This window comes from Salvelinus sp. IW2-2015, linkage group LG15 (genome assembly GCF_002910315.2).
Source record: "Salvelinus sp. IW2-2015 linkage group LG15, ASM291031v2, whole genome shotgun sequence".
In the NCBI taxonomy this organism is placed as follows: domain Eukaryota; kingdom Metazoa; phylum Chordata; class Actinopteri; order Salmoniformes; family Salmonidae; genus Salvelinus; species Salvelinus sp. IW2-2015.
The window spans coordinates 4,497,772-4,524,808 of record NC_036855.1 but is presented as its reverse complement, the minus strand read 5'-3'; the positions used below and the strand labels follow the sequence as shown (position 1 = coordinate 4,524,808).

Sequence of the window (27,037 nt, the reverse complement as noted above, 5' to 3'; positions counted from 1 at the left end):
AGGTGTACTTGACGAAATAGCCTTTAGATCACATTAGTCGAACGGCTGCGGTTCCSGATGACAGGTTCCTGGGTTAAAGCATGGCTGCATTGAAGCTGTTTGGGATTGTTTTGCACATTTCTAGGCTTTTGTTGGAGGGTAAATATTACGGCCTCTTTAGACTTTCTAACTTTGGAACAACATAGAAAGCTTTCCAACTCACGATTACATAACATTCATCAAGTTCCTGGAATATTTTCCAATGGGCTTGTTTCTTCTGTTTGGACAACTCATCTTATATTGCCTGCKTGTTTATATGAGAAAAGCTTTTGACTTCTGCTTTTTGGGTGATTATGCCTATAGACAAACTTTAAGATGTAATGAAAGAATATTTCCAACCATACTAATCGGCAATACTGTAGGCTATTTTGATGGGTAGGGTCATTTACTGTTGAAGATCTCACGTCCAAGTTAAGCAATCACATCCATCATCRTTGACCTGTGTGTGTCTTGCACACTTCACAAGGCATGGATTTGCTTGCCCAGGGTAAGCAGTCATTTATAATACTTAGGCCCCACTTGGACATCTAGTTCAATTTTGGAATAAGGGGTTGGGTGCTTCTGTGGTTTGGTCTGTATCCTCAAACCTTGACTCAAAACATGTCCAGGCTATTTTTGCCATATATGATCAGAGACAGGTGTGATCAATGATTTCAGTTGAATAACTTCATATAGGCCCTATGACACGGTAGGCTATGTGAACAGACTAGAGATATTGGCTTTGTGAAGCTGTGGTTTTTAATTTGAGARAAAAATGAAAGGACATTTAAATGCTCCCACTTCTTTTCATTGATTTTCTCATAATAATGCAAAATGCTGAAGGCTTACAATTGCAAGTATGTATCAGTCCAAGTTGAGTCACTCAAACGCCCACTAAATTGTCATAATCCTTCCTCACTCAAACAAAGTGATTTGGCTGGTAGTGCTGCAGMCTTACTTGTATGTCAAGAATTGATCTAGGATCCCATGATTGAGGAGCCCTTTAAAAAGTGCTCCTCAATGTAATTTTCGAACTATAGCCTAGACTATAGCCTATTAACTCACCTGTATRTCTTATTGGCCAGAGTCAGAGCAGGGTCATCATCACTTATGTTGAGCCTAGTATTCAATTAGGCTACAACCTTTTAAGATATATTTTGTTTGCTTGGAGAAATCAATGACAATGCCGTGCCATCCACAATGGTTTGGAGAGTTGTGACATTTGTTTGACAAGCTTTTCTTTTTTTCTTTTGCATCTTATGCCTCTAATTTGAATTCATTTATGCATCAAATAAGCACTGGATCATTATAGCAAAAGGTTCAGCTCAAGACGTAAGCACTTTTCAGCAGAGGGCATTTAAGTAATTAACAGGTTAAATTATATAGGATTTATAATGGTTTGTACTTGGATCTCTGTGATTGGTTGTTGTTACCTTTGATTACCCAGCGCCCCCCCTGCGGAAGTAAGACAAAGTTCACCCTGATAGCTGTTAACACTCTAGTCGTTGCCCTGCTGTCTTTGCATACTACCAGCACAGTTTTGAATCTGGACACAAAGTTAAAATCCAGAACTACTTCATCATGTCTGTGCCTTTGGTTTTCGACGGGAAAGTTGTTATTGTCACTGGTGCCGGTGGAGGTAAATGACTGCTATCTTATGCTAACATAGCTAGCTTCATTGGGATATGCWCATTTTGTTAACTAGCTACGTTGTGCAAGGTGGTGTTGTGTTTTAGTGGTGGTTGACATGGTTGTGAATCCATTGTAGGGATTATGGCCAGGGGTATTCTTATTTGTCTGGTAGCAACAGTGGCTAACTAACTAGCTATCCTAACCAGCAGCAGTGCTTGGTGGCTAGGCGCTATGACAGAAAGTAGCCAACTTGCTAAGTTACTTTAGCAAGTTACCCACTGCTGTCATTGTTGCAACACTTTATACTTGAATCTGATATCGCTCGGCCACACAGGACAAAGTACATTTAGTTCATTCCAGATAGCTTATGTGAGGGCATTCTTGCAGAAAAGTACCCAGTAGCCCATCCACGCATGACGACAACATGGACTGTGCTGGACACTTTGCTGCAACCGTAAGYCTTATTTAACTTTTTCATTTGACCAAGTATTAACTTAAACTTATTTCCATAGGACTTGGGAGAGAATATGCTTTGGCTTTTGGTGAGAGGGGTGCCTCAGTAGTTGGTAAGTATTGTGAATGTATATTTTTAAGATGTTACATTAAATAATAAGCTGGCAACTATACAGAAAATATGCTGTTCAATGCTTAGTTTTTGGTTTAATTGTTTATCTTTTCTCTGCACACAGTTAATGACCTTGGAGGAGATATTAAAGGGGGAGGGAAGAGCTCTGATGCTGCTGATAAAGTCGTGGAAGAGATAAAAGCCAAGGGAGGCAAAGCAGTGGCTAACTATGGTGGGTAGATGGACCAAGTTATCTAACTCCATTTGAACTTTTGCACATGGTTCAAGAGTCTTGCGTGGCCAACCTTCCAAATCCTGTCTAGAGCCCTGGAATCTGAAGTTAGGTTCAAGGCTATGTGGGCAGGTTACAGGGCAAAATCACAGCCTTGACACAGTCTCAAATTCCATCCTTCCATTGCCCAATTTGACTTATGTTTTTTTTGAGCCCTCAATGAAACTATGACYGTAGACATCCATAACTGTTTAGGAGCATTATATCAGCTGTGAAAAGAAGCCATGCACATTTGTCAAACTGTTTTGACGTTTCCATTTTTTACCTGGCCACCCAGAAGAGACTGGTTTCTTTCTTCCCAGAGTTTCTTTGCCACCATCACACCTTGGTTAGGCATTTTGGGGGTTTATTCTCATGTTTGTTTACCTGCTCATATTTGCCCCACAGATTCTGTAGAAGATGGTGAGAAATTGATCCAGACTGCCCTGGATGCTTTTGGGCGAATAGGTGTGTATTTAGACAACTGTTTTTCTTGTTTAAAACCAATAACACTATGTACATAGCATGGCTGATGGTGTTAAGTYAAGCATGATTATACAGTGCATTTGGAAAATATTCATACTCTTGGACTTTTTAAAAACATTTTATTATGTTACAGCTTTGTGTCTTCTTGGGTATGACGCTTCAAGTTTGGGGAAAAACTCCCCAAATACAGGTGTGCTGTTCTTTGCAGATCCCCTCAAGTTCTGTCAGGTTGTATGGGGAGCGTCGCTGCACAGCTATTTTCAGGTCTCTCCAGAGATGTTCAAGTCCGGGCTCTGGCTGGGCCACTCAAGGACATTCAGAGACTTGTCCAGAAGCCACTCCTGTGTTGTCTTGACTGTGTGCTTAGGTTTGTCCTGTTGGAAGGTGAACCTTTGCCCCAGCCTGAGGTTCTGAGCACTCTGGAGCAGATTTTCATCAAGGATCTCTGTACTTTTCTCTGTTCATCTTTCCCTYGAGCCTGACYAGTCTCCCAGTCMCTGTCACTGGAAAAACATCCCCATAGCATGATGCTGCCACCACCATGCTTCACCCTAGGGATGGTGCCAAGTCTCCTCCAGATGTGATGCTTGGCATTCAGGCCAAAGAGTTACATTTTGGTTAGTAGACCAGCGAATCTTGTTTCTCATGTTCTGAGAGTCTTTTAGGTGCCTTTTGGCTAACTTCAAGCGGACTGTCATGTGGCTTCCCTCTGGCCACTCTACCGTATAGGCCTGATTGGTGGAGTGCTGCAGAGATGGTTGTCCATCTGGAAGGTTCTCCCATCTGCACAGAGAAACTCGAGAGCTCTGTCAGTGACCATTGGGTTCTTGGTCAGGGAGGTGACCAAGGCTCTTCTCTGATTGCTCAGTTTGGCCAGGCTGCTAGCTCTAGKWAGAGTCTTGGTGGCTCCAAACTTCTTCCATTTAACATTGCTGGAGAACTGATTTCTTGGGGACCTTCAATGCTGCAGACATTTTTTTGGTACCCTTCCTCAGATCTGTGCCTCCACACAATCCTGTCTCTGAGCTCTACGGACAACTCTTCGACCTCATGGTTTGGTTTTTGCTCTGACATGCACTGTCAACTGCGTGACCTTTATATATAGAGAGATGTGTGCCTTACCAAATCATGTCCAATCAAAATAATTTACCACRGGTGGACTCCAATCAAGTTGTAGAAACATCAAGGATGATGACTGGTAACAGGATGCACCTGAGCTCAATTTCAAGCCTCGTAGCAAAGGGTCTGAATACTTATGTAAATAAGGTATTTCAGTTATGTTATATAAATTTGCAAACATTTAACCTGTTTTCGCTTTGTCATTTTGGGGGGAGGTCTGAATAAGGCTTTAACAAAAGTCAAGGGGTCTGAATACTTTCTGAATGCATTGTATGTTCAGGCTTGATTGAGCACATAATTACATGTTAATGTGCAAATGGTTTGTTTTGGCATCTTACAGTACATGATTTGGTGATAAGAATTTTGTTTTAAACAGACCTGTTGCTTATCTTTTCCAGATATTGTTGTTAATAATGCTGGGTAAGAATGTGATTTATCTAAATCCTTTTAATCAGAWTTGATGACCACTTTTTGCTAAATAAACTAAACTGTAGTGTTTCAGATGGATATGTGACATGGAAAACTATTCCATTTTACTCAATGTATTTAATAGAATAGAGGTCAAAGTGAACAACACCCTGTTTTATTGATTTCAAGGATACTTCGGGATCGCTCCTTTGGCAGAACGAGTGATTTGGATTGGGGTAAGGAGTTTATTTCTGAGTACACGTTCATTCTGTCCATCACGGAAGGAGAATATTGCATATTAAACAGTCATATGGAATGAATAGTATATGTCTATCAGGCTGGAGAAGAGCTTTAATTCCAAGGACTTTAGCTTAGAGAAATTAATGACAAATACAGTCTGAGTAGTAATTTGCAAGAACAGGATAACCTCTACATAGTTATTGTAATGCAACATTCGAGCCTGGTTCCTCTCTAGGTTTCTTCCTGGTTCTGGCCTTTCTATGGAGTTTTTCCTAGCCACCGTGCTTCTACATTTGCATTGCTTGCTGTTTGGGGTTTTAGGCTGGGTTTCTGTACAGCACTTTGTRACAACGGCTGATGTAAAAAGGGCTTTATAAATACATTTGCTTGTATTTCAGACCTCATCCATAGAGTCCACCTGAGAGGGTCCTTCATGGTCACTAGAGCTGCCTGGAACCACATGAAGAACCAGAAGTTTGGGAGGTGATGACAAGGGTCAGACCCAGCACCATGTTGCCTATGTAAAAGGAAGTAGAGCTGACTGTTCTGCTGAATCCCAAATCATACCCTAGAGCAGGCTCTGCAGTCCTGTAGATCAGTGTGGATTGGATAGGAATAAGCAACATGGTAATTGTCTTCTGATAGCCTGGATGGAATTCTCACCACCGCTTTGCTGTTATCTATTCAAGAGGTTCTTAAAGTGGGGTCTGTGGAGGTACTTCAGGGGGTTGTGGCTAGATCCCCCCCCACACACACTATTGTTGTTTAAAAATATATATATATTTACATTTTATTTAATCTCCTATTTCTGTTCTTAACCCTGGCCTACATGGGCCTGGGAGGCTCACAGGGATATTGGTATCCACAGTACTCCACCAATTGTACTTTAAAAAAAAATATATATACATTTTTTATTTTTTATTTTTCAACTCCATACAACAAAATTCCCAATGACAAATTGTGTAGAATTGCAGGAAATTTGCTTAAATGGCAAAATTTGCAACCCGTGCCAAGAGATGAGCCTTTAAAATGTTCCTGCTCGGGACTTGGTTTGTACGGACATGCACTGCCAGAGTCCTAGTAAAACTCCCTGCATGCTATTTTTATCTCACTCAAGTTGTTCTGATTATGAGGGGGGTCCCTGATGACTTTGTCATCACAAAAGGGGTCCCCGGGCCCAAAAGGTTTGAGAACCCCCTGACCCATTCAATCATTTCAGCTCATAAGCAGTGCCTAGGGATTCAGAATTCCTTTTGTACATACAATCAATCCAGCTCTCATACTGAGCACACTCCAAACAGTTAGGTAATGGCCGCTGCAGAGTATAGAGCTGTTTCAGGTTTGCGCACAGGTGGACCCTGTCTTAAATTAATGTAGAGAAATCATTCTGATACCCCTTGATTTGCAGCATCGGCACCAAGAATACGTGAGAAAACGGTCTTCAAATGTTCTAGAATAGTTTTTAGGTGGTTGTTAGCTTTTGACAGGCAGTGAAGCGGATGGGTTTCTTAACTATTGTTATTGCCACGTGCCTGAAACAGCCTTGGCGCTTCAGTCTAMTTCAGTGCACAGTGTTGAATCAAYGTGCCACGGTGCTCTGTCTGTGCCCAGGATCATCATGACTTCATCGGCTGCTGGCATCTACGGCAATTTTGGGCAGGCGAACTACAGCGCGGCGAAGCTGGGTCTRCTGGGATTGGCCAACACCCTAGCCATCGAGGGCCAAAAGTACAACATCCACTGCAACACCATCGCCCCGACCGCAGGCTCGCGCCTCACAGAGACTGTTATGCCCCCAGGTCAGAGGAGCCGCTGAGAAACTGCTCTAAACAGGCTGAGCAGCACACATTACTGGGTCATCTTATTAAGACTCAATGATTTGAGTTGATCTGTTGTGTAATATTGCAATGAGTTACCAGTGCTTGACATGTCCTGATGGGTGCCTGTACTCATTGTGGGTGCCAGTATTGTTTACATTTAGATGCAGGAGCTCTACATAGTTTTGAGCTAATATTATAATAAGGCCTGAGGGGTTGTGGTATATGGCCGATATACCACGGCTAAGGGCTGTTCTTATGCGCGACTGAACATGGTGTGCCTGGATACAGCCCATAGCTGTGGTATATTGGCAATATACCAGAAATCCCAGAGGTGCCTTATTGCTATTACAAACTGGGTACCAATGTAATTAGAGCAGTAAAAATAMATATTTTTGGCATACCTGTGGTATACAACCTGATATACCATGGCTTTCAGTCAATCWGCATTCCGGGCTCAAACCACCCAGTTTAATACAGGAACTCGAGCAGTAGAAAACATTTGAGGTGCCGGTACTCTGCTCCAGTGATCTGCCTAAGTCAAGCACTGTTGCATCATGTAATATTGACATGTAMATTTGTTACTAAAGTTACCTGCTATTGTCAAACTAGTGCACTCACAAACTCAGTAAACACTGAGATTAATCATGCGTTCTGACAAATAACGTTTATTTATGGGTTGGGCATTTAATGAGGTGTCGTAGATTGCTTTGGTGGCCTCTGCTTGGCTGACATCTGTGATTTTTCTTCTCTGGTGTCTGCCACGTGATGCCCTTTTAATATCCCATATGAAAGTTGTGTGATACTGTCCCGTTTGCTGGTATTAAAAAAAGTATCTTAAACTGTAGGACATGGGTGTCAAACTCATTCCACGGAGGGCAGAGTGTCTCGGGTTTTCACTCCTCCCTTGTGCTTGATTGMTGAATTAAGGTCACTAATTAGTAAGGAACTCCCCTCACCTGGTTGTTTAGGTCTTCAATGAGAAAGGAAGAAACAGAAATCTGCGGACACTTGGCCCTCTGTGGAATGAGTTCGACACCCCTGTCCTATAGTTTATGAAGTTTAAAAAAATATATATGTATATACCAGCAAAAGGCTGGTATATCCCCACAATGTGCATACCTTTTCATGTTATTAGCAACTTAACTTTTTTTTTGTTTTTTTTGTCGTAGATCTGTTGGAGTCCTTGAAAGCAGAATACGTGGCTCCCCTAGTTCTGTGGCTGTCTCATGACCAGTGTCAGGAAAATGGAGGCCTGTTCGAGGTTTGTTAGAGAACTATATGAAATGTTCACCTATGCCTTAAACTGTATCGGGCTTACTCCCAATCYTTACTGATTATTCTGTTAATGTTCTCTCGCTGTTTAGGTTGGTGCTGGCTGGATTGGAAAATGTGAGTTGATYTTATTATTCTCATTTGGGAGTATTTTCACCGTTCTACAATATTTTCCATCAATGTGTTTGTGTAGTGCGCTGGGAGCGTTCACAGGGCTGCATTGTGAGGAACAAGAACCAGGGCATGTTTCCTGAGACTGTACGAGACCAGTGGGACAACATCTGTGACTTCACCAATGCCACCAAACCTGCCAACATCAATGGTAACCAAGTCAAGCAGCCCTTAGACTGAAMACCTATGCTGGCATATTTTGCCTCTGTCAGATACATTACAGATATTAGTCATTGACTTATACACAGATGTATTGAATTTAAACTTTAAATATATATTTTTTAACAATAGTATAAAATGCAGAAAATKACTGACTAGGTAGGTGTCAGTGAAACATTCAAATAATAGTCCACCTGCAGTAAATGCTGGAACTCTTTTGTTGTTGTAATAACAACCACTTTCATGGGACAAGGTCTGCAGTGTAAACCGAGTGGCTGACCAGGGATCAAACCTCTAAGAGAAGGGGGGGGGGGACAAGCCAGCAATCCAGTGAACAAACTCATTGGCTTGTGCTGCTRTGACACAATGTCAATTCCACCACCGCTATTTCCCCCCTCGTCTTTTAATAAAGAGTACAGTATCGAGCGGAGCGCCTTCGGGTCAGACACAGAAGAGAACATGGCAAGTGTTCATCATTATTCTCTCCTCCCTCGGCTTGCCCTTGGATGTGCAGCAGCAGCATGGGGGTGGCAGCCTCCAGAGGAGTGCCTCATTACCATGACTTTGTAGTGCTCCTCATTTGTACCTTTATTAGTGGACTTGTGGCCGTCTTTGTTCCACAGCGTCCTTATTGAGTGACTGTAATGAATCTCCTCTTTTCCCTTTTTTTTTTAGAGTCCTTGGCTACATTGGTGGAGGTGCTGTCAAGAGTGGAGACTGATGAGGGAATTGCCCCCAACCCCACCAGTGCTATGGCCACTGCTGCATCTGGGATCAGTCCTGTGAGTGGAGAGGTCAACAGTACTAGGCTGGAATGAAGTGACATGCATGTTGGTGACAGATGGTCCCATAATGATGCTCTGTGGGCGATGTCTTCAAAGATGTCTGTTTGGAGTGTCTTTGACACCAAGGGGCCATGGCTCCAAGTCAAACAGTCCCTGGCAGGCTGATGTCAGTGTATCACTAGCTGACCTACGGGGCCTGGTTCTACCAAAAGGCATGCTTAGTAACGACATGGCTTGTGTCCACTTCGTACTGTGCCGATTGTCACTGTGCTTCCCCTTCAGCTGGAGGCGGTGGGACAGAAGCTTCCGGAGTCGACCTTCGGCTACTCCCAAACTCAGTGCATCCTGTACGCCCTGGGAGTGGGCATGTCCACCAAGGATGACGACCACCTCAAGTTCCTGTACGAGGGCCACGAGGACTTTAGCTGTCTGCCCACCTTCGGGGTCATACCCTCCCAGGCGGCCATGATGGACGGAGGGCTAGGTTCCGTGCCTGGACTTAACTTTGACTTCACCAGGGTAAAAGCTCCAGGAAACAATCCCAATCATCTTTATTTCCCCCAAGTACAGTAGAATTTACAGTTTATATKCATTATATAGAAAATAGATGCAGTAAACTCAGAACTCATCCCATACAGAAGTGGCAAAGCAACTGTTGCTGTTCTCACACATTTCATTTACATTTTATTTTGCTAGGAGCAAAGACTAACTGAAACCGCTATTGTAACCATAACCAATTTACTCACCTTTGTTCATTCTGATATTGTCCCTCTCTCTCAGTTGTTGCACGGAGAGCAGTATCTGGAGCTTTTCAAACCATTACCCACCTCTGGTATGTGTGCCCATTACAGATTCTAAGTATCTCTGAGAACAACATTTTCTGCTTACAAAGGCCTGTTATTTAAAATAATTTGTCTGCATTTGCAGGAACACTGACGTCTCAGGCTAGAATCGCAGATGTGTTAGACAAAGGATCTGGCGCAGTCATTCTCCTGGATGGTTAGTTTTGTTACGCTTCCTTGTCCCTGAGAATTAGTGTGGTAGTGTGAAGGGTATGTATGTGACGTTCCACAGGGTTGCATGAGATGAGCAAAGAAATAGCAGAGGAACTTTAAGAATTAGTTATGGACCTGATATTAAAGGAAGGAAATKTAACACATGCAGTCTAAAGATTCTTTCAGAGAAACATGAAAGAATATTTKATTTTCTCCTGTGGAATGYAATTWTTWWTWTWTWTATTTTTTWAAGTTTCATTATTGGTGAAAAAAATAAAGAAGCTATTTAGCAGGCACTTTTATCCAAAGCGACTTAATCATCTGCACACATTTGAAGTCCACTGTCCTGGCATTGCAGCACCACGCTGTACCAACTGAGCTACAGAGGACCATTTGGAAGATAATAACATTGTCTTTCTCCACAGTCCACACGTACAGTGGTAAAGAGCTGGTGTGTTACAACCAGTACTCTCTGTTCATCGTGGGGGCTGGTGGCTTTGGAGGAAAGCGAACATCTGATAAAGCAATGGTAACAAGGAGTCTGTTAACACCACCTATGCTTAAAACTATTCAGAAGTACTAYAATCTTTTTCTAGAACAAAATGGTTGACACTTACTATTTTTCTTTCAACGTAACTTAATCTCACTCTTTCAGAGCACAGTGGCGCATCCAAACAGAACTCCTGATGCTGTGATGACTGACACCACAACAAGGGACCAGGTTTGTTTTTCATCTAATGTATACACTGATTTTTACTACTAGTGCCCAAACTGTTAGGATTTTTTTCAAAAGTTGACGCATCAAGTAAGTAGCCATAATGGCTCAACGGGAGGCCGACTCTCAGGATATTTCTAAAAGGAGTGACTTGACATTGATTCCACGCTTTCAGGCTGCCTTGTATCGTCTGAGTGGGGACTGGAACCCCCTCCACATAGACCCCAGCTTTGCAGCAATGGGAGGTGAGTCTTTTGACCTGGTACCAGATCTGTTTTGGCAATCGTGTCAACTCCCTTGTCATGCCAAAAGCAGAGTGCCAAGGAGTTGACATGATTGCACCAACAGATCTGGCACCAGGCTTTGAGTCTTCTATATGAATATAACACTGCACAGTGTTATGCAGGATATTGTGTTGACTCATAAAGACCTCTTCTCTTCATTTTTCAGGATTCAAATCCCCTATTCTGCATGGCCTGTGCTCCTTTGGGTTTGCAGCTAGGCATGTGCTGAAGCAGTATGCCAACAACGATGCCTCCAGATTCAAGTCCATCAAGGTGAAGCACGATCTTGACAGTAACGTCATAGACTGAATAGAACGGCCGTTTCCATTCAAGTCAATGATGGCATAATGGGGGGACTGGCGGCCGTTGCGAGTGTACCCATCAATCTGTGCTGTGATTTGTTGAGTCAGCTCAACTGACATTACAAAAAATATATTCAATTGCATGAGCGACATCAGTTAACTTTCTACATTACCATGGAAACCAGGCAGCCATTGCAGGTGTACCTATGAGTTTACCGGTCAAATTGCCAGGGTTAGAGGTTCCAAGCCCATTCTATGTTAACAGTTCCCTATATMTTTTTGGAGCTTGGCACTTAAGAAATATAAGAACACCCTACCGTTGCACGTACCTTTTCTTACACTTGTCTCTTGACTATCACTAATAGCTGCTTTATCGAGGAATGTTTGACTTATGACTGTGAGATGTGGTTSTCACCTAGCTACCTTAAGATGGGTGCTCTAACTGGAAGTCACTCTGGATAAGAGTGTCTGCTAAATGTCTAGAATTGAAAATGTAATCAGCTGTTTTAAAAAAAAAACATTTTTTCCCTGGTCCCTACCGTTCCTTCAGGTTCGCTTTGTAAAGCCAGTGCTACCAGGCCAGTCCCTACAGACTGAGATGTGGAAAGAAGGAAACCGAATTCACATTCAGTGCAAAGTAAGCAGTTTTATCATGGTTGTGCTAGAGGTTAATAGTGATCCATTAAGATTGAAAGAATTACCCAAATGAGGTCCAGTAACCTCTTTCCATGYGATACAGAATATCCATGTTAAATTGATTTGGGTTATGTCTTATTCCTCAGGTCAAAGAGAGCGGTGCTGTGGTTTTGTCAGGTGCCTATGTGGACTTGCATGCTGCTGCAGATGGCTCCCCACAAATTCTTCCTGAGGTACATCAGTCAGRCTATTCATGTGTGACGCAAAAACACAAAGGTGGAAATGACCTCTGACTAGTTTTTCCTGTTTTGAACCCTTCTAGGCAGGGGGACTCAAGAGTGAGCTGGTGTTTGCTGAGATCGGCCGTCGCATTAAGGACCTAGGGGCTGAGATGGTGAAGAAGGTCAATGCAGTGTTTGGCTGGGAGATCACCAAGGGGGGAAACACTGCAGCCCAGTGGAGTAAGTGAACCCTTGTTGCTTTCCAAGCCCTCCTGTCAATCAATGCAGTCATGTTGAACCTATGCGTCCCGCTTCCCGGGCCCTGATTTTAAGCCAAGTCCTGGACTAAAAATTATTCTCGATGGAGAATTACCATTGTGCACTTTAGTCTACTACTAAACTTAATCTGGGAAACTGGCCCATAGTGTGAATGCCTAAACCATATTTTCATTATGCTCTCCCCCAGCCATTGATTTGAAAACTGGAGCTGGCGCCTTGCACAAGGGCCCATACAGTGGCAAAACCGACGTGACCATCACTGTATCTGATGATGACTTCATGGAAGTAGTGCAGGGAAAACTCAACCCTCAGAAGGTATAAACATCTCCCCAAGCCTACATGCCTGGCAACATCTGTGAGACACTGTAGAAAGCTGGAAGATGACTCAGCAGAGAGAACTGCCAATGTGTAGCACATTCACACTTCAAAGCTTTTTACAGTACATCCCAGTAAGAGTGGGTTTCCTTGGCAGGAATGAGCTACATTTCACCTTTTCATTGTTTTGTGACTTTAGATCAGGGATGGACAACTGGCARCCCTCCTTTTTGTAGGCCCGCGGATCAATTTCTGTAAAATAAAATGTTGGGGGGTGGAGGGAACTCAACTTAATGTTGAGAGGTAGAATACACAAGGTGCAGTTTCTCAACAACATTTCACTTAGRGCCCCCAAAAGGCTAGGATTGCCTTTTACTGCCTGTGTGGGTATGCAGACCTGTGAGCCACTGCAGCCTATCATGAGTTCAGATTTTTTTTTGTGGCTCCCACCCCAATCAAAGTTGCCCATCCCTGATTTTTCTACAGAACAAAAATATAAACGCAACATGTGAAATGTTGGTTTCATGTGCTGAAATAAAATATCCCAGACATTTTTTCATATGCGCAAAAAGCTTTTCTCAATTGTGTGCACAAATTTGTTGACATCCCTGTTAGTGAGCATGTCTCCTTTGCCAAGATAATCCATCCACCTGACAGGTGTGGCATATCAAGCAGCTGAGGAAAGCATGATCATGAAAATAAAAGSCCACTCAAATGTACAGTTTCACACAACGCCACAGTTGTCTTGAGGGAGTGTGCAATTAGCATGCTGACTACAGGAAAGTCCAGCAGAGCTGTTGCAAGAGAATTGAATGTTCATTTCTCTACCATAAGCCGCCTCAATGTMATTTTTAGAGAATTTGGCAGTATGTCACAATCGCAGACCATGTGTAAACCACGCCAACCCAGGACTTCCACATCTGGCTTCTTCACATGCGAGATGTTCTGAGACGCGCCACCTGGAAAATGTGGGTTTACACAACCGAAGAATTACTGCACAAACCGTSTCTGGGAAGTTCAGCTGCGTGCTCGTCGTCCTCACCAGGGTCTTGACCTGACTGCAGTTCAGCATCGCAATTCCTGGAAGCTGAAAATGTCCCAGTTCTTCCATGGCCTGCATACTCACCAGACATGTCACCGTTGAGCCTGTTTGGAATGCTCTGGCTCGACGTGTACGACAGCGTGTTCCTGTTCCCGCCAATAGCCATGAACTTCACACATGCCAATGAAGGAGACAACATTCCTCAGGCCACACAAATCAACAACCTGAGCAACTATGCGAAGGAGAACGTCGCGCTGCATGAGGCAAATGGTATCACACTGGATACTGACTGGTTTTCTGATCCGACCCTACCAACAAATCTGACCAACTGATGCATATCTGTATTCCCAGTCATGTGAAATCCATAGATTTAGGGTCTCTTATTTCAATTGACTGATTTCCTTATGAGCTGTTCATCTTTTTAAATTGTTGCATTTTATATTTTTGTTCAGTGTCRCTCCAGGAAGCCCTTAGCTTATGAACATATATTTTTCTCAAAGTGACCTGAGACTTGTACTTGTTCTTCCAGGCGTTCATTGCAGGCAAGCTGAAAGTGCGAGGGAACATCATGCTGAGCCAGAAGCTGGAGGTGATCCTCAAAGACTATGCTAAACTGTGAGGTTGAGCCACTCAATCAGTTATCTAACTTGTTTCACCTGAGGTAGCAGCATTAATTGCCGATGTGCATAAAGATGGCAGAAGTCATTGTTTTAACACCATCCGCTGAGTTTTTCAAATTGCAGGTGTCTCGAAGATAAAATTGCACCTCTTCTGTTGCACTAATTTGACCTGGATTTCAATGCATCAACCTAAATGCAAGTTAATGATAATTTGTCCAGTGATTTTAATGCTATTTAAACTAATAGACACCTTACACTGAGATCATGATTTGTACTTTGACGCTGATGAAATGTATAGCGACGTTTATTAAACATCAACAGCTTTGATGGTTAAGAAGATAGTGCTGATGTGCAATTCTGAATGTCAAATGCAGTAGGATTTTTCTCATGTCGGGTGCATGGGGCAAATAAATTACTGGGCTATGCAGTAGGTGGGGCAAACTGTACATGAACAATATACTATAGTGTCAACTGGGGATGCTTGCTGTATTCCAGGGAAATGAAGAAAAGGCTAGCAGAACCTGTCTGCTACATCTTCTCACAAATTGCATTTGTGCTCCCAGATTAGGCATTGTTTTTTTCTCATGTAACAAAACTGTAGCCATAGTGTTGGCTTGGTGTAACATGCTACACTAATTTCTAATAAATCTAATGCACTTTCATCATGTGGCTTCTGACGGGGATAAACTTTAATCAAGGTTCCAAACAGACAAGTGTACATTAAGTTGCTTTATTATATTACACTTGTAAATCTGACTTAATCAACATATTCATAAAATTAGCTTTCTGAGCATATTCACAGTGTAAAGGAAGAAAAACATGGAACCCCTATTGTATATGATGGTTCTAGTTAAATACTCATCCCTTGTCTGCAATAGCATATTACACTAAGCAATTTGTATCAGGAAATTAACATATCTCCTACGCATCGTTGATTAAAGATTTTATTCAATTACTTTGCAATGAGTATGCGTTTTACAGGGACAGCCATAGTTGTACTGCACCCCAGGAGGAAATTAGGGTTAAGTGCCTTGCTCGAGAGCACACCGATTTTCACCTCAGGGATTCGAACCAGCGACCTTTCGGTTACTGGCCCAACGCTCTAACCATAAATCAATGAASTTTGATTCTTATATTAACCATCTGCCCCTGGAGGTGATTAAACAAACCCAATTCTGCRTCATGATCAGACAGTATTGTTTAAAACACAATCCATAAATATTACTGGTATTTCGCAGAACTTGCTAAAACATCACAGTAAAGTTGTGAGGTGTAGTTTGTTCTATTTACAGAATGCAATAACTATTTTATCAAGAAAGCTTTTCTCCAGCTTATACCCCAAATATAGATTTGTCTACAGCAGCTATGTGACAGTATGTCAAGGGGGTGAAGTTATTGGGAATAATCGATATCACAATATACATGGGCCTAGATTCAATCTATAAGTTTATAAGTTCATTTCCTGAAGGCAATGCATTTTGTAAAAATAAAAAGCTATTATTTGTCAAACCACACAAGTACCCCACTAAGGCAGCCAAATTCAGATTTTTTTAAACCAATCATAAGCTCTGAAAATATCAGATGTGATTGGTCAAAAGACCAATTAGTGRAAAAATAATAATTGGGCTGCTTGTCTAAATGCATCCTAACTGACAAGCTAGTTAACCAGTTTGTAAAGTCAATTTCATGTTAGCAAAGGTAAATCCACAATTTAAGTGACTTATCTATGCATCTGGGGATGGGAGGAGGAAAGTGCTGTGTTGGAATAAAACAAYTTCATACTCAAGACACCCATTCAAATTAGTGCTCTCTCTCTCTCTTATTGGCTAAAGGAAAGGGCACTTACGTGGTATTACTATAAGCTTCTTGATAGTTACAGCATTCTGTCTAAAATAATCAAGGGGAAGAACAGACCAATTATATTGGTGTCCCCTGATAAGTATGTCCTTATTAAAGCTACGTGTGTACCTCAATAAGATGATCACTTGATTGGTCAATTGCACACAAGGTCCAACCAAAACTAAATACCTAGGAGAGATGGGTGCAGTACCAGTATGAGTTAAAGATTTATAAGGACACATCACCACTGTTTGAATCTAGACCACAACAATACTAAACAGAATATTCTACTTACTTAAGGCTTGGCTTGCTCTCTGGGATCTAAACTATGCACTGCATATCATTTTACCTTATTTATGAGCAAACAAAGCGAATTCCTTATGATTCGATAATGTGCTTTATATCAACTGGCCTTAACAACTCAAGCAAGCAGGGATGTCAGTATTTTACAGTCTTAAAATAGATGCAGAGCACTGTAGAAACACCTGACATCCCAAATCATACACTGCACAGATAATCTCATCTCTACACGACTCTTCTTGACATGTAAGATTCCAATATGATGATTGCCTTAGAAAAGTGATCACTGGTGAGAGGAGGAAGCTTGCGTCCGTTTTTGAGTGTCCTCTCCTTGTGCAGACAGACAATCAGTCCCTCCACACTCATCTTGCAGTAACTTGTGCAAACAAAGGCAGTCTTGGTCACGTAAACCACAAGCTGACGCTGTGCTGAGTTAGCTAAATTATGAACTTGACGTCGTTCTTCAGGTTGCCATTGTTGACGCTGAAGCGGTCAGGGAGAATCCTCATCTTCATGGTACCGTCGGCCCCACACGAAAAGATGTGGTTGGCCGGGCCCACCTCGATCTGCATCACGCCCGTGCCCAGATTCCGGAACAGGGACTGGCGAGCGTGCTCGTTGGGGAACTGATGCAGTAAGCACTGCGTGGACAGGCTCCACACCTGCAACAACATGCCACAGTCAGGGTTGGAGCCAAAGTAACCTTTTTGTTATACTTGCATACGATTTATGGATTTGCTATACAGGGGGGAACCAAATATCTATTGTAATCCTGATTTTCCAATAGGCTGCTCCCACCACCCTACTCCCCTTGAACCTCCCAAAATACACCCATAAACCCACCCTATACCGATCCACAACTGTTGTTTTTGACCCATCCTAACCCAGTCACCTGGAAAGAATAAACAAGCAACAGGTGCAGTGAGGGGGACTATGCGAGGRGACTATGTGGCTAGTGAGGGAGGGAGGGCACCTTGATGTTGCCCTCGGCAGAGCCGCTGATGAAGCTGTCCTCGGTGGGGTCCACAGCCAGCGCCTTGACGGGGGAGTCGTGGGCCTGGAAGCTCTGGCGCTGGTGCCTGTGGGGGAGCTCCAGCACGCTGATCCAGCCCTTCCTGCCACCTGTTATCAGCAGCTGCTGCCTGGGGGCCAGCGACAGCACCGTGGCTCCCGACTCATGACAACTAAAGGCTGCAGAGAGAGGAGAGGGGCAAAATAGGAACAACTTAAAAGTAGCTAACTTGGCCACTCTGTATTATTGTTGATGTACTGGCTTCAATAGAAAGAGCCAGTGTTGGAGGACTCACCGTGCACTAGACTGTTAATAGTGTTGTGGAGGACTCACCGTGCACTAGACTGTTAATAGTGTTGTGGAGGACTCACCGTGCACTAGACTGTTAATAGTGTTGGAGGACTCACCGTGCACTAGACTGTTAATAGTGTTGTGGAGGACTCACCGTGCACTAGACTGTTAATAGTGTTGTGGAGGACTCACCGTGCCACAGTAGTACTGTTAATAGTGGTGTGGGAGGACTCACCGTGCACTAGACTGTTAATAGTGTTGGAGACTCACCGTGCACTAGACTGTTCATTGGATTCACCAATGTATCCCAAAGACACACATTCCTATGGAGACAAAACAAAGCATTACTTACAGCGCAATAGACCAACTGAAACAGGCACTCTATAACATCAGCCCATTTGGTCCCCAGTGAAGTGATTGAGAGGTTTGATCGCATGGCTCTGTAGCAGGGCTACGAAGCAGGGCTACGAAGTGTACCTGTTGTCTGTTGACAGCCCTGCTGTGGCTATGAGGGAGGATGAGCCCACGAACACAAAGTCGTGAGCCGTCTTATTATGGCACTGCAATGTCTGTGGAGGGAAGAGCATCACCAGTAAATAACAACAACGCTACCAGACAGTAGGAGGCACAGCTAACTGCCAAAATAWAGGAAACGCCAACATACAGCGTCTTAATAGGGCGTTGGGCCACCACTAGCCGCCAGAACAGCTTCAATGCATCTTGGGATAGATTCTACAAATGTCTGGAACTCTATTGGAGGGATGAGACACCATTCTTCCGCAACAAATGATGTTGGAAAATGCTGTCTCAGGCGCCGCTCCAGTCTCCGATAAGAGTTCAATTGGATTGAGATCTGGTGACTGAAACGGCCATGGCATATGGTTTACATCGTTTTTATGCTCATCAAACCATTCAGTGACCAGCCTTGCCGTGTGGATGGGGGATTTGTCATTCTGCCCATCATTTTTATACATGACCCTAAGCATGATGGGATGTTAATTGCTKAATTAACTCAGGAACCACACCTGTGTTGAAGCACCTGCTTTCAATATAYKTTGTWTCYMTCATTTACTCAAGTGTTTCCTTTATTTTGGCAGTTACATGTAGACAGAGACAGACGRGTGCTTTGTTCCTACCAGGTAGGGTTTAGGGGTGTTCCCAGTCGTATTGGTCTGCCATAGACGTAGGGCTCCGTCAGCGTCAACGATACCAAACTACAGCCAAGAGATGACCATATTAGGAAGATAATTCAAATAGGGAGTAAAAGTAATGTCCAGCAACTWCATCATTCCTCAGCAGTAGCCATGTTGTTGAGGGACTGAGTTGGGCGGGGAAAACGTTACTCGGTGAATAATTCRATGTAAACTAAGYATGCGTTCCAAATGGCACCCTATTCACTTAACAGTGCACTACTTTTGACCAGATTCTTATGAGCCCTKGTCAAAAGTAGTGCACTATAAAGGGAAATTGGGAATAGGGCGCAATTAGGGAAGGAAAATGTAGTCACCTTGTTTCCTTGGTGGTTGAATCGTATCCGTGTGACTCTGGAATTGCCTGGACTTCGGAAGCAGATGATCTGCTGAGAGTGGCCCCACTCAAACATCCGGACACTTCCGTCCTGCGCTCCTGTTAAGTCTGAGGGAGGGAGGGACTTGGTAATCAAAACCACAACAATAGGATTCTCCAATCCCAATGTAGTATTGACAATAAAAGGCCTTGTGTATATTCTTGGAATATTAGCACAAGGTAAGGATGATAACATCAMGGACTAAACAAAATAGACATGGTACACACATAGCTAGCATGTGTGGCAGTTTCAGTCATTGTATAGAGGCAGGAAAGAAGTCACATCTACTTACAGTAAGGCAAGGTTGGGTGGGAGGTCATCCTTCTCACGTTGTTGATGTTCCTTTTGATGAGCTGCACCAGGAAATAAAAGGACAAGATACTTGACAAGACATGCTAGTAGAATGTACTGCATTGTGCTCAATATCAGTGGCAAAAAAAAGAAAAGGAACCGCAGTAAAAGCTCTATCRGTCTCACCACGGCAGCGCCTCTCCCCGTCTGCAGGCCCCCGAGCCAGGGCATGTTGATGGGCGTCCCTAGGCTGCTGTGGGTGTAGGGGGTGGTGCCGTGGAGGGTGTTGAAGTCATCCCGGGCCTGGATCACCAGAAAGTCATCACTAGTGTGAGAGTGTGTGTGTGAGAGTGAGAGAGAGAGAAGAGTTTGAGAGGACACTCCCAGACAGAACAGTATTAACACAGTGCTGACTGCATCCAAGAGCTAAGCTTGAGGCTTTTACTTCTTGCCAATCTGAACATCTCTGATATGGTCAATAGGAGGTATTCAGCAGCCAAATCACAGGTAGGGACACAGAGGGACACTCAAAGTTCCTACACAACTMCAGAAGACACTATTTTCTTGTTTGGGTAATTGAGATCCGGGCTCACCCTTTGGCCTCGGCCTCGGTATCGTCGTCGATCCACGTCAGAATCTGAGTGGCCAAGATGGAGGACACGTCCAGCTCCTGGATGTCATGAGTGGAGGCCATGACTAAGCAGTTCCGATTAGCCTGGGACACGGAGAGAATAGAGAAAGAGGAGCGAGAGAGAATAGATAGAAACCCAAATCAGTCCTTCCACTTCACACAGCCTATTGAGCCAATGTGACACCTTGCTAGTCGAACATAACGACGCAGATGAGAACAGACGCTCCTGGGAGAAACATGCGTAGAACAGACGTCTCCTGTGGAGAACATGCTTAGAACAGAAACGTCTCCTGTGGAGACATGCCTAGAACAGAGTCTCCTGTGGAGAACATGCGTAGAACAGACGTCTCCTGTGAGAACATGCGTAGAACAGACGTCTCCTGTGGAGAACAAATGTAGCGTAGAACAGACGTCTCCTGTGGAGAACATGCGTAGAACAGACGTCTCCTGTGGAGAACATGCGTAGAACAGACGTCTCCTGTGGAGAAACATGCGTAGAACAGACGTCTCCTGTGGAGAACATGCGTAGAACAGACGGTACTCCGTGGAGAACATGTTTAGAACAGACGTCTACTGTGGAGAACATGTGTAGTACCTTGTTGATGGCGAAGGCGGTAATGATGTCCGAGTCCTTGTGGATGATCCGGGCCTTGCCTCCGGGGTAGCCCAGATCTGCCTCGCTCTGTAGAGCAACGCATGAATCATTACACAGTCTCTGCATGTCTGAATCATTATACAGTCTCTGCCCGTCTGAATCATTTCAGTGTGACCTAAAGGAAGTGGTGGGAGATGAATGGACGACGCATGCCTGTCTGCAGTAGGAGGGTGTGTATCTCTAACAGAGCCTTGCCTCAGGGCTACAGGGTGGGAGACTAGAGCATCAAGAACCCACAGTTACCAGGATTAGTGCCATTTTCAACCTCTAGAGACAATGCTCAGCACATGAGGCTCAGCACAACCCACTGCGATGGGCGTCTTATTGTATAATATAAAAGGGGTGTATTGACACGAGATGCCGAACGGAGGCTTTCACAGAACATTAGGTTGAATTACATTCTACATCACAATTATTTAAATGGTAAATACCACATTTCCTCTCAGAGWGTGTTCGGCTTGACTATGAAATCTAAATATGGTGACTTGCCATTTTCACATAGTACTTAATCTTAACCTGACGAACATTCAAYGTGACACTCTGGGCCTGCTAATCAGAACCTATTGTACTTCATGACAGTCTTATTCTCCTCTGCACATTCTGTGGAATTAGTTARTGACAAACTATTGCAACCTAATCACTGTATAGACTAGGAAAAGGCTTTATCACAGAGTACAGAACATGCATTTTATGTCATTATTTTACCGTTCAATAATTCTGAAAGTGTTATTTATGGTTCTATTAAGTAAAATCACACCATATACCCTCAACACCGTATATATAGTGAATGTTGTCTTAGATCTAGTCTAATGTATAACATTCAGATAAAAGCATGGCAATGTCTTTCATGTAGCTCTATACCATGACAGAATAAACATTGTTTGATTCTTTATGAAGCTGTCCATTACAAAATTCATACAAATCTCAGATTAATGAAAGCAATGCACATGCATTTGTGATCCAACTCTWGTGAGCTCATGCTAACAAGATTTCAATAAAACCAATGCAGCTTTTTGAAATGAGCCAAATTGCTTAACTAATTGGTTCAATTATTTCAAACAACTTGGGAAATTTGCCAAATGAATAATGCGCTGGGAAAGTGACATTCACTTCCGTATTTTATTTGTTCCGTTTTTTTAAATGGACTTCAAGTGCAAAATGCACAAAATGCAATGTAAAACCTTCATAAAATGCATTAGGTTGAAGTAAATGAATTCACTAATCTAATTTGATATACAATGCATCTGAAAAGTATTCAGACCCCTTGACTTTTTCCACATTTTGTTATGTTACAGCCTTATTCTAAAATGTATTAAATTGTGTTTTTTCCTCATCTATCTACACACAATACCCCATAATGACAAAGTAAAAACCAGTTTAGAAATGTTTGGAAATGTATTAAAAATAAAATATTACATTTACATAAGAAAGTTTGAAATGCACACACCTGCCTATATAAGGTCCMACAGTTGACAGTGCATGTCAGAGCAAAAACCAAGCCATGAGGTCGAAGGAATTGTCTGTAGAGCTCCGAGACAGGATTGTGTCGAGGCACAGATCTGGGGAAGGATACCAAAAAATGTCTGCCGCATTAAAAGGTCCCCAAGAACACAGTGGCCTCCATCATTCTTAAACCACCAAGACTGTGACTGGGCGGCCAGCTCTAGGAAAACGGCGCAATCGGGGGAGAAGGGCGTTGGTAAGGTAGGTGACCAAGTAGCACAGCGGTCTAAGGCACTGCATCTCAGTGCTAGAGGTGTCACTACAGTCCCTGGTTAGAATCCAGGCTGTATCACATCTGGCCATGATTGGGAGTCCCATAGGGTGGTGCCAATAGGCCCAGTGTTGTCCAGGTTTGGCCGGGGTAGGCCGTCATTGTAAATAAGAATTTGTCCTTAACTTGCCTAGTTATATGATGGTTAAATGTAATTATTATTTTTGTTTTAACCCGATGGTCACTCTGACAGAGCTCTAGAGTTTCTCTGTGGAGATGGGAGAACCTTCCAGAAGGACAACCATCTYTGCAGCACTCCACCAATCAGGCCTTTATGGTAGAGTGGCCAGACGGAAGCCACTCCTCAGTAAAAGGCACATGACAGGCAGCATCATGCTGTGGGGATGTTTTTCAGCGGCAGTGACACTAGTCAGGATTGAGGCAAAGATGAACGGAGCAAAGTACAGAGAGATCCTTGATAAAAACCTGCTCTAGAGCKCTCTGGACCTCAGACTGGAGCCAAGGTTCACCTTCCAACAGAACAACGACCCTAAGCACACAGCAAAGATAAGGCAGGAGTGGCTTCAGGACAAGTCTCTGAATGTCTTTGAGTGGCCCAGCCAGAGGCCGGACTTGAACATCTCTGGAGAGACCTGAAAATAGCTGTTCAGTGACGCTCCCCATCCAACCTGACAGAGCTTGAGAGGCTCTGCAGAGAGGAATGGGATTAAGTCCCCAAATACAGGTGTGGAAACCTAGTAGCGTCATAACCCAAGAAGATTGAGGCCGTAATCACTGCAAAACAAAGTACTGTAGTAAAGGGTCTGAATAGTTATGTAAATGTGATAATCGGTTTTTTTTATTTTGTAATAAATTCTAAAAACCTGTTTTTGCTTTGCCCTTATGGAGTATTGTGTGTAGATTGATAAAAATAAAATAAAAACATGTAATCAATTTTAGAATAGGCTGTAACCACTGAGTAAAAAGTACGCAATGGGTCTGAATACTTTCAGGAGCACGTTGTGTTGGTGTGTGTGTGTGTGTGTGTGTGTGTGTGATACATAAACTGAGCCAGCAAAAAAGAAACCCCTTTTCAGGACCCTGTCTTTCAAAGATATTCGTAAAAATCCAATAAGCAACAGATCTTCATTGTAAAGGTTTAACACTGTTTCCCATGCTTGTTCAATGACCATAAACAATTAATGAACATGCACATGTGAACGGTCGTTAAGACACCAACAGCTTACAGACGGTAGGCAATTAAGGTCACAGTTATGAACTAAAGAGGCCTTTTACTGACTCTGGAAAACAACAAAAGAAAGATGCCCAGGGTCCCTGCTCATGCTCCGTGAACGTGCCTTAGGCATGCTGCAGGAGCATGAGGAATGCAGCTGTGGCCAGGGCAAATAATTGCAATGTCCGTACTGTGAGACGCCTAAGACAGCGCTACAGGGAGACAGGATGGACAGCTGATCGTTCTCGCAGTGGCAGACCACGTGTAACACACCTGCACAGGATCGGTACATCCGAACATCACACCTGCGGGACAGGTACAGGATGGCAACAAACAACTGCCCGAGTTACACCAGGAACGCACAATCCCTCCATCAGTGCCAGACTGTCCGCAATAGGCTGAGAGAGGCTGGACTGAGGGCTTGTAAGGCCTGTTGTAAGGCAGGTCCTCACCAGACATCACCGGCACACAACGTTGCCTATGGCACAAACCCACCGTCGCTGGACCAGACAGGACTGGCAAAAAGTGCTCATCACTGACGAGTCGCGGTTTTGTCTCACCAGGGGTGATGGTCGGATTCTCGTTTATCGTCGAAGGAATGAGCGTTACACCTACGAGGCCTGTACTACTGGATCGATTTGGAGGTGGAGGGTCTGTCATGGTCTGGGGCGGTGTGTCACAGCGTCATCAGACTGAGCTTGTTGTCATTGCAGGCAGTCTCAACGCTGTGCGTTACAGGGAGACATCCTCCTCCCTCATGTGGTACTCTTCCTGCAGGCTCATCCTGACATGACCCTCCAGCATGACAATGCCACCAGCCATACCGCTCTGTTCTGTGCGTGATTTCCGTGCAAGACAGGAATGTCAGTGTTCTGACCATGGCCAGCGAAGAGCCCGGATTGAATCCCATTGAGCACGTCTGGACCTGTTGGATCAGAGGGTGAGGGCTAGGCCAATTCCCAGAAATGTCCGGGAACTTGCAGGTGCCTTGTGGAAGAATGGGGAACATCTCACAGCAAGAACTGGCAAATCTGGTGCAGTCCATGAGGAAGAGATGCACTGCAGTACTTAATGCAGCTGGTGGCCACACAGATACTGACTGTTGCTTTTGATACGTTTTTTCAGGAACACATTATTCCATTTCTGTTAGTCACATGTCTGGTGAACTGTTCAGTTTATGTCTCAGTTGTTGATCTTAGTTCATACAAATACTTACACATGTTAAGTTTGCTGAAAATAAACGCATTTGACAGTGAGAGGAACGTTTCTTTTTTGCTAAGCTTTTACATAGCATACATATAAATAAATAAAGTGCCAGTCAAAAGTTGACACACCTACTCATTCCAGGGTTTCTCTTTATTTGTACTATTTTCTACATTGTAGAATAATAGTAAATACATAAAAAATATGAAATAACACATATGGAATCATGTAGTAACCAAAGAAAAGTGTTAAATACAAAATATATTTTGATTGATTTAAGATTCTTTAAAGTAGCCACCCTTTGCATTGACAGCTTTGCACACTCTTTGCATCCTCTCAACAAGCTTCATGAGGTAGTCACCTGGAATGCATTTCAATTAACAGGTGTGCCTGTTAAGTTAATTTGTGGAATTTCTTTCCTTAATGCGTTTGAGCCAATCAGTTGTGTTGTGACATGGTAGTGGTGGTATACAGAAGATAGCCCTATTCGGTAAAAGACCAAGTCCATATTATGGCGAGAACATATTAAATAAGCAAAGAGAAACAACAGTCCATCATTACTTTAAGACATCAAGGTCAATCAATGCGGAAAATTTGCAGTCACAAAAACCATCAAGCGTTATGATGAAACTGGCTCTCATGAGGACCACCACAGGAAAGGAAGATCCAGAATTATCTCTACTGCAGAGGATAAGTTCATTAGAGTTACCAGCCTCRGAAATTGCAGCCCAAATAAATGCTTATACAGAGTTCAACACATCTCAACATCAACTGTTCAGAGGAGTCTGCATGAATCAGGCCTTCATGGTCAAATTGCTGCAAAGAAACCACTACTAAAAGACACCAATTAGAAGAAGAGACTTGCTTGGGCCAAGAAACACGAGCAATGGATATTAGACCAGTGGAAATCTGTCCTTTGGTCTGATGAGTCCAAATTTGAGATTTTTGGTTCCAACCACCGTGTCTTTGTGAGATGCAGTGTAGGTGAACGGATGATCTCTGCATGTGTGGTTCCCACTGTGAAGCATGGAGGAGGGGGTGTGATGGTGCTTTGCTGGTGACACTGTCTGATTTATTTAGAATTCAAGGCACACTTAACCAGCATGGCTACCACAGCATCCTGCAGCKATACGCCATCCCATCTGGTTTGCGCTTAGTGGGACTATCATTTGTTTTTCAACAGGACAATGACCCAACACACCTCCAGACTGTGTAAGGGCTATTTGACCAAGAAGGAGAGTGATGGAGTGCTGCATCAGATGACCTGGCCTCCACAATCACCCTACCTCAACCCAATTGAGATGGTTTGGGATGAGTTGGATAGCAGAGTGAAGGCAAAGCAGCCAAGAAGTGCTTAACATTTGAGGGAACTCCTTCAAGCATTCCAGGTGAAGCTGGTTGAGTGTGCCTAGAGTGTGCAAAGCTGTCATCAAGGCAAAGGGTGGYTATATAAAATATATTTTGATTTAACACTTTTTTGGTTACTCCATGAGTCCATATGTGTTATTTCATAGTTCTGATATCGTCACTACTATTCTACAATGTAGAAAATAGTAAAAATRAAGAAAAACCCTTGAATGAGTAGGTGTGTCCAAATGTTTGACTGGTATTTTCTACATTGTAGAATAATAGTGAAGATATCAAAACTATGACCATGTTTTTATGAATTCCATGATATAATCTTGAAGTCCAGTTAAAAACAGAAAACGTGGACGCGGAAATAGATGACATTTTCCCAGCGTAAAACACAGGTGTCAATTAAAAACAGGGAAAAAAACAAAATGATTTTACTGGTCAATGAACATGATAATTACAACCCATAAACCCCCACCACCAAAATTATCCAAAGCAGTACCTGGTTACAGCTAGGCTCCTCCATCCCTGAACATTTGTCATTTTCATTGTGGTCCTCAACCGACTTAATTATTTGAGAAGCCCCCAAGAC

The 27,037-nt window shown here is 43.3% G+C and overlaps 2 protein-coding genes across 8 annotated transcripts in view; one reads left to right on the top strand and one right to left on the bottom strand.

Moving 5' to 3' along the window:
• Window positions 1-1,434: 1,434 nt before the first annotated feature.
• Window positions 1,435-15,017, top strand: hsd17b4 (hydroxysteroid (17-beta) dehydrogenase 4). Its single transcript, XM_024001543.2, has 24 exons — window positions 1,435-1,657; window positions 2,163-2,216; window positions 2,340-2,447; window positions 2,895-2,954; window positions 4,490-4,511; window positions 4,689-4,735; window positions 5,138-5,222; window positions 6,351-6,538; window positions 7,729-7,820; window positions 7,924-7,948; window positions 8,025-8,153; window positions 8,837-8,943; window positions 9,229-9,465; window positions 9,727-9,778; window positions 9,874-9,945; window positions 10,367-10,470; window positions 10,597-10,662; window positions 10,832-10,901; window positions 11,107-11,213; window positions 11,793-11,879; window positions 12,025-12,111; window positions 12,201-12,339; window positions 12,566-12,693; window positions 14,265-15,017. Exons 1-24 carry the CDS (start codon window positions 1,600-1,602, stop codon window positions 14,352-14,354), a joined length of 2,214 nt encoding a protein of 737 aa, XP_023857311.1. The 5' UTR covers window positions 1,435-1,599; the 3' UTR covers window positions 14,355-15,017.
• A 52-nt stretch (window positions 15,018-15,069) lies between these two features.
• Window positions 15,070-27,037, bottom strand: part of LOC111974038 (dmX-like protein 1) — a 61,777-nt gene continuing 49,809 nt past the window's right edge. For 5 of the 7 annotated variants that reach the window (XM_024001536.2, XM_024001538.2, XM_024001539.2 and 2 more), the window contains 11 exons: window positions 26,948-27,010; window positions 20,882-20,968; window positions 20,249-20,370; window positions 19,842-19,980; window positions 19,657-19,717; window positions 19,305-19,432; window positions 18,934-19,011; window positions 18,275-18,366; window positions 18,068-18,120; window positions 17,468-17,685; window positions 15,070-17,156 (listed from right to left, as the gene is read on the bottom strand). In XM_024001536.2, coding sequence (XP_023857304.1) covers window positions 16,932-17,156; window positions 17,468-17,685; window positions 18,068-18,120; window positions 18,275-18,366; window positions 18,934-19,011; window positions 19,305-19,432; window positions 19,657-19,717; window positions 19,842-19,980; window positions 20,249-20,370; window positions 20,882-20,968; window positions 26,948-27,010 — 1,266 coding nt within the window. In that variant the 3' untranslated portion in view covers window positions 15,070-16,931. The remainder of the gene's footprint in view (window positions 17,157-17,467; window positions 17,686-18,067; window positions 18,121-18,274; window positions 18,367-18,933; window positions 19,012-19,304; window positions 19,433-19,656; window positions 19,718-19,841; window positions 19,981-20,248; window positions 20,371-20,881; window positions 20,969-26,947; window positions 27,011-27,037) is intronic. The other 2 variants (XM_024001540.2, XM_024001541.2) reach the window with 1 other exon arrangement.